The 6,488-nt window shown below is 58.0% G+C and overlaps 1 protein-coding gene across 2 annotated transcripts; it reads left to right on the plus strand.

Annotated features, from left to right (window-relative positions):
- Positions 1-592: 592 nt before the first annotated feature.
- On the plus strand, positions 593-5,480 carry SERINC2 (serine incorporator 2). Of its 2 annotated transcripts, XM_014949161.1 has the most exons (10): positions 593-819; positions 1,380-1,567; positions 1,674-1,753; positions 1,890-2,027; positions 2,146-2,315; positions 2,407-2,497; positions 2,634-2,769; positions 3,650-3,862; positions 4,671-4,835; positions 4,945-5,480. In XM_014949161.1, the coding sequence occupies exons 1-9, from the start codon at positions 643-645 to the stop codon at positions 4,807-4,809; spliced, it is 1,332 nt and encodes a 443-aa protein (XP_014804647.1). In that variant the 5' UTR covers positions 593-642; the 3' UTR covers positions 4,810-4,835; positions 4,945-5,480. The 2 variants fall into 2 exon arrangements, with proteins under 2 accessions (XP_014804647.1, XP_014804646.1); XM_014949160.1 differs by having other exon boundaries at positions 595-819; positions 4,671-5,480.
- The last annotated feature ends 1,008 nt before the right edge of the window (positions 5,481-6,488 follow it).

A 6,488-nucleotide genomic window follows, 5' to 3' on the forward strand; every position in this document is an offset into this window, starting at 1 on the left:
TAAACTGGCATTTCCATGGTTCCCAGCTCTGGCACAGCAATGGGAGCCCCTGGAGTGAGGGTGCATCCAGCAGCGCTGCCGATGCTGGATTTGGGAAGCCAGGACCCACCGCGGATTCCCAGGGATGCTGTGCCTCAGTTTCCCCACCTGTAAAGTGGCCTTTGGGCAGGGGGAAGGATGGCAGGACAAGCTGGTTTCTCCATGATGCTGATATCAGTGTTTTTCCCATCCTGTATCAGATTGAAAGGGCAGCCTGAAATTACTTTGCAAACTCTTTTATTTTGTAAAGCGAGGAGGCTCCTGCGGGGCAGTGCTTTGCTTTGGACACAGCCTTGTTCTGCCTGCAATTCCTGGGGAGCAAAAAGGAAGATGAGGGTGTATCCAGGACTCTTGGTGTCATTTTCCAAGTTGGTTGGTTATTGCAGTGAACCTGTTCCCGTGGCTCTTTTGCTTATCAGCAACTTTTTTGGGGGGATTTGGGACCATTTCCATGAGGTTCCATGGGCTGTGTGCTGCAGTGCTGGCTGGTGAGAAGCTCTAAGCAAAGCCCCCAGGACAGCAGTGGGGGTTCCTGGGCAGATCTCCTTACAGTTTGACCTGGACACGTGTTTTTGGGCAAATTTTGACCATTCCAACACGGAGATGCTCTCGTTACAGGTGTCCTGTCTCTGTGGCTCGGCGCCATGCCTGCTCTGCGGCTGCTGCCCCTCCACCAAGAACTCCACCATCTCCCGCCTCCTCTTCACCTTCTTCCTCTTCCTCGGCACCCTCGTGTCCATCATTATGATAATCCCCGGTGTGGAGCAGGAGCTGCACAAGGTAAATAATTCCTGGAGGTCTCTGGGCTTGGTCACTGCAGGGAAGATGTTTAGCTCATGGTGGGTACGTGAGGCTGAATCAGAAAGGGAATTTTTGGGGCATGATGTTGCTTCTGTTCGTTTTTCTCTGAGCATTGCACTGGGAGAAGGTGTTATTGAGCCTGGTTTTGCACAGAGGGGAAAATGCAGTGGGATAATTTCAAATTTTTATCTAGTTTTCCCGGATGTCTCCCAGGAAAGTGCCTTACATACTGGTTTTGGGGTTCAGGTGGCCAAGTGACTTGCAAGTCATGGAGATGGGACTTCAGATGTGGGGAACCAAGATCTGCAGCTGAGCTTAAGCAAAGGCTGGGCTAGGCTTTTGGGGAAATGCTGGTTTCATCCCAGCTTTCCACTGACCCACGGGGTGTGTGTCACCCCACTGCTGTCCCCAACCAGGCCAACCTCTTCCTTTATGGGTGGTCTTGGAACAGTGATGGGCTGGCCCATCTTTGGTGGCATCAGGGCTTGCAGTGGGTGCTGGATGCTGGGGTGATGCTCACCCTCTCTTCACCCTCACAGCTCCCTGGCTTCTGTGAAGGCAGCGGGTCGGTCCTGGGGGTCCAGACCCATGTTGACTGCAGGAGCTTCCTGGGCCACAAAGCCGTGTACCGCATGGGCTTCGCCATGGCTGCCTTCTTCTTCCTCTTCGCCGTGATCATGGTGTGTGTCCGTAGCAGTAAGGACCCACGGGCTGCTGTGCAGAACGGGTGAGCGTTTGTCCCTGGCTGGGGGGATGCTGGTGTTGGGGTCAGACCCCCCCTTCCCTGCTGAGTTCCCCTTGCAGACCAGGCCTCCTCTCTCCTCCTCCCGCAGCTTCTGGTTCTTCAAGTTCCTGGTGCTGGTGGGGATCACGGTGGGGGCCTTCTACATCCCTGACGGTGCCTTCACCTCAGGTGAGGAGCTGCCCCCATTGTCCTCCTCATCTCTGGGTTAACCCTCAGCACAGGCTTAAACCCAGGGCCATGTGCCCCTGCCATTGCCAAATTCCCATTATCCCTGCTTTTAACTGTTCTTTCTCTTCCCCTCAAGTCTGGTTTTACTTTGGTGTGGTCGGCTCCTTCCTCTTCATCCTCATCCAGCTCATCCTCCTCATCGACTTCGCCCACTCCTGGAGCCAGCTGTGGCTGCGCAACGCGGCCGAGAGCAACGCCAAGGGCTGGTACGCAGGTCTGTATGGCTGGGAGAGGGTTTAGGGGGGGGACACTCATCCTAGGGTGGGTGACACTGAGCTGGTGGGGACTCAGGGCTCTGCTCCAGCTTCCTTCCTTGTTGCTTTGTCCCTCAGCCCTTTGCATCGTCACCTTCATCTTCTACGCCGCCTCCATCACGGCCATAGTCCTGCTCTATGTCTACTACACCAAGCCCCAGGGCTGCACGGAGGGCAAGGTCCTCATCAGCATCAACCTCATCCTCTGCCTCATCGTTTCTGTCGTGTCCATCCTGCCCAAGATCCAGGTGAGGTGGCGCCAGGGGCACCTGGGAGGCTGGTGGCCCTGTCACCGCGGGGTAGGGGACCAGCCTTGAGCACCCGCCGTTGTGTCTGCAGGATGCTCAACCACACTCGGGGCTGCTGCAGGCGTCCCTCATCACCCTCTACACCTTCTACGTCACCTGGTCTGCCCTGGCCAACGTACCCAGTAAGCAGGATGTGGCCTTGGGTTTGGGAGGGGGGTGCATGGGAGAAGACCACACACTGGGGTGGGCACTGTGCCCCCCCCTAGGGTCTCTGGGGGGCTGGGGAAGGTGCTGAACCCCCTGTGTGTCTCCCCATAGCCCAGACCTGTAACCCCACGCTGCTGGTGAGGAACAGCACCGGCTCGGCGACAACCAACCAGCCCCTGACGACCTGGTGGGACGCCCCGAGCATCGTAGGGCTGGTCATCTTCATCCTCTGCACCCTCTTCATCAGGTGAGGACTCGGCTCGTGTCCCTGGGGTCTGCACCACCCCTGGGGTCTGCACCATCCCTGGGGTCTGCACTGCCCCTCTGCCTGCCTGGACCACAGAGGTATCGGGTGGCTTTTGGGGAAGGGTGATGCTGGAGGGAGGTCACAGCTCGCTCCAGGGTCTTTGTCACTACATGTCTCTTGCAAAGCTGTCCCGGTCCCTGGGGACACAGATCACAGAATCACAGAATCTTCTGGGTTGAAAGGGACCTTAAAGATCATCTTGTCCAACCGTCAACCTCACTGACAAAAATAGACACCCACACAACAAACAAGGAGCATCATCACTAAACCAGACCTCCCAGCACTACATCAACCCATCTTTTGAACACCTCCAGGGATGGGGCCTCAACCCCCTCCCTGGGCAGCCCATTCCAATGGCTGAGAACCCTTTCAGTGAAAAATTTTTTCCTAATATCCAGCCTGAACCTCCCCTGGTGCAACTTGAGGCCATTTCCTCTTGTCCTGTCGCCTGGGACTTGAGAGAAGAGACCGACCCCCATCTCTCTACACCCTCCTTTCAGGGAGTTGGAGAGAGCAATAAGGTCTCCCCTCAGCCTCCTCTTCTCCAGGCTGAATAACCCCAGCTCCCTCAGCCTCTCCTCACGGGACTTGTGCTCCAGACCCCTCACCAGCTCCGTTGCCCTTCTCTGGACCCGCTCCAGCCCCTCAATGTCTTGATGGGCTGCCCTGGGGGGTTGTGGTCACAGCTGGGGTGTCTGCACAAGCTGCATCCCCCCAAACCACCCTGCCTGTCCCAGGGATGACCCCCGACGTGGGTGGGCATGGTGGGGCTGAGCTCTGGCCGGGGGACAGCCCTGACCTGCCCTCCCTCTGCCCGCAGTGTCCGCTCCTCAGACCACCCTCAGGTCAACAAGCTGATGCTGACGGAGGAAAGCGCGGCCGGGGCGGGGGGCGATGCGGGGGCCGTGGAGAGCGGGCCGCACCGAGCCTACGACAACGAGCAGGACGGCGTGGCCTACAACTACACCTTCTTCCACCTCTGCCTCCTCCTGGCTGCCCTCTACATCATGATGACCCTCACCAACTGGTACAGGTGGGCAGACCTCCCCCAGGCACCGGGGACTGTCCCCTTTCCTCTGCAGCCCCTTCTCCCGGTGTCCCCCCTGCTCTCCTGCTGGGCAGAGCTGTTTGTTGCGATGCATCTGTGTGCAGTTCCACTTAACGTGTGCTCTAATCAGCGTTAATTATTTTTAGGTGGCATAGGGCTGTCTGTGGCAGGTTGTGCCCGGGCTCTCCATCTCCCTGCTGCAGCATCTTTGGCTGCGGCATAGAATCATGGAATAGTTTGGGTTGGAAGGGACCTCAAAGGTCATCTCATTCCAACCCCCTGCCCTGGGCAGGGACACCTCCCACCACACCAGGTTGCTCCAAGCCCCCTCCAACCTGCCCTTGAACCCCTCCAGGGATGGGGCAGCCACAGCTTCTCTGGCCAACCTGGGCCAGGCTCTCACCACCCTCACACCAAACAAGTTCTTCCCCACAGCTCAGCTCCATCTCTCCCCTCTTTCAGTGTCAAACCCTTCCCCTCTTCCTATGGCTCCCCTCCCTCATCCAGAGTCCCTCCTCAAACTGCAGCCAGGCATCCCTTGGGATGTGGGGGGAGCAGGGACCCGGCCCCCAGGGTGCTGTAGGGTGCAGCAGTGGAGTCACATCCATGGGGGGAACTGCAGGGAGCTGCATGGGTGCAGGTACAGGGCTCCTCCATGTTCTTTGCCTTGCACCCACAGCTCGGTGCTCAGAGCCTCCGTCCCTCCCCAGCACGGTTGCCCGGGGTGCAGAGGGGGATGCCACCCCTGATGCACAGTGACTGGTGGGTGCCACCCATGTGTTTGCTGTTTCAGGCCGGACGAGAGCTTGCAGGTGCTGACGAGCCCCTGGACGGCCGTGTGGGTGAAGATCTGCTCCAGCTGGGCTGGGCTCCTGCTCTACCTCTGGACCTTGGTGGCTCCACTGGTGCTGCCAGACCGGGACTTCAGCTGAGGTGCCCTTGGGCATCCCACTGCCAGGTTGGAGCCACCACAACCTTGTCCCTCGAGGTCGGAGACAACCCCAGCTCTGCCTTGGCCTCGGGTCTGGCGTGCAGGAGCAGCTACGCTGGGTTGTGCCTTCTTGCAGGTCTTCTGTCTTAATCTGAAAGGGATGAAGTGCCAAGCAGGGAAAATCAGCAAGGACTTGAGAAAGACTTGAGGATGTTTTTATAGCTCTTATCATCTCCACGTTCGTCTAGTGCCTTTGGCGGTGCCTCCATGCCCTCTCCTCGTGGAGACCACCGTCTTGCCTTGGGAGGGTTTGGGTTTCACCAGCTGCTGTTGTCTTGCTTGGTGCCCAGGGACCGTGGTGCCTTTTGGAGGGGCTCTGAGGGGCTCTGGGGGGGTCTGAGGGGCTCTGAGGACCGGCTGTGTGTTGGGACCAGGGACCTGGTGGTTATCATCTCCCAAAACAGCCAGAGGAGAACAAATCTCGAGGATCTGTGGCTGGAGGCAGATGTCCCACTGCTTCCCCCCAGCCTCGGTGGTGGCCCCAGCTCCTCAGGGACCCTCCTGCCCTCCCGTTGCTGGGGGAGGACGGGTCCCTGCTCCTCGCTGGGGCACAACCTGGGTTTCCTGCAGGTTGTGCTGGCCTGGCCCCTTGTTAATAAAGTGTTGTTTGGAATAAACCTGCCAGATTTGTCCTGCTGGGTTTTTTCCTGATGTGCGTGCTGGGTGTGTGGAGGTGGAAGGGGGGAGGGATGTCTTAAACAGCCCTAACGCCGGGGTGGGGGCACCCACCCTGTGGGTGCAGGCAGGGGTGGCATCGCTTTGGGGCATGGTGGAGCCCTGGACCCTGCTGCCAGGCTGTGGCACCCCGAGAGACGCTGCTGGGGGAGGACACATGGCTTGAAAAGCAGGTGGTGGGGGTAAGCAGGTACCAGTACAGGTTAGGGGTGGACCTGCTGGAGGCAACTACTGAAGAGAAAGATCTAGGGGTCCTGGTGGACAGTAAAATGACAATGAGTAAACAGTGTGCTCTTGTGGCCAGGAAGGCCAATGGTATCTTGGGTTGCAGAGGGAAGAGTGTGGCCAGTGGGTCAAGGGAAGTCATTCTCCCCCTCTGCTCTGCACTGGGGAGGCCACAACTGGAATCCTGTGTCCAGTTCTGGGCTCCCCAGTTCAAGAGGGACAGGGAACTGCTGGAGAGAGTCCAGCGTAGGGCAACAAAGATGATTCAAAGATTGGAGCATCTCCCTGATGAGGAAAGGCTGAGAGAGCTGGGACTCTTTATTCTGGAGAAGAGAAGGCTGAGGGAGACCTTATCAATGCTGACAAGTATCTCAAGGGAGGGTTGAAGGAGGAGGGAGCCAGACTCTTTTCAGTGGTTCCCAGTGAGAGGACGAGGGGCAACGGGCACAAGTTGGAACAGAAGAGGTTCCACTCAAATCTGAGGAGAAACTTCTTCACGGTGAGGGTGACAGAGCCCTGGAACAGGCTGCCCAGGGAGGGTGTGGAGTCCCCTTCCTTGGAGATTTTCAAGCCCCGCCTGGATGCTCCTGAGTAACATGCTCTGACAAGCTCTGGGCAATCCTGCTTCAGCAGGGGAGTTGGACTAGATGATCTCTATGGTCCCTTCCAACTCTAAAATTCAGTGAAATTCAGTGAAAGTTGGGTGTACGACCTATTGGG

Source organism: Calidris pugnax, unplaced genomic scaffold (genome assembly GCF_001431845.1).
Source record: "Calidris pugnax isolate Ruff unplaced genomic scaffold, ASM143184v1 scaffold174, whole genome shotgun sequence".
Lineage (NCBI taxonomy): Eukaryota > Metazoa > Chordata > Aves > Charadriiformes > Scolopacidae > Calidris > Calidris pugnax.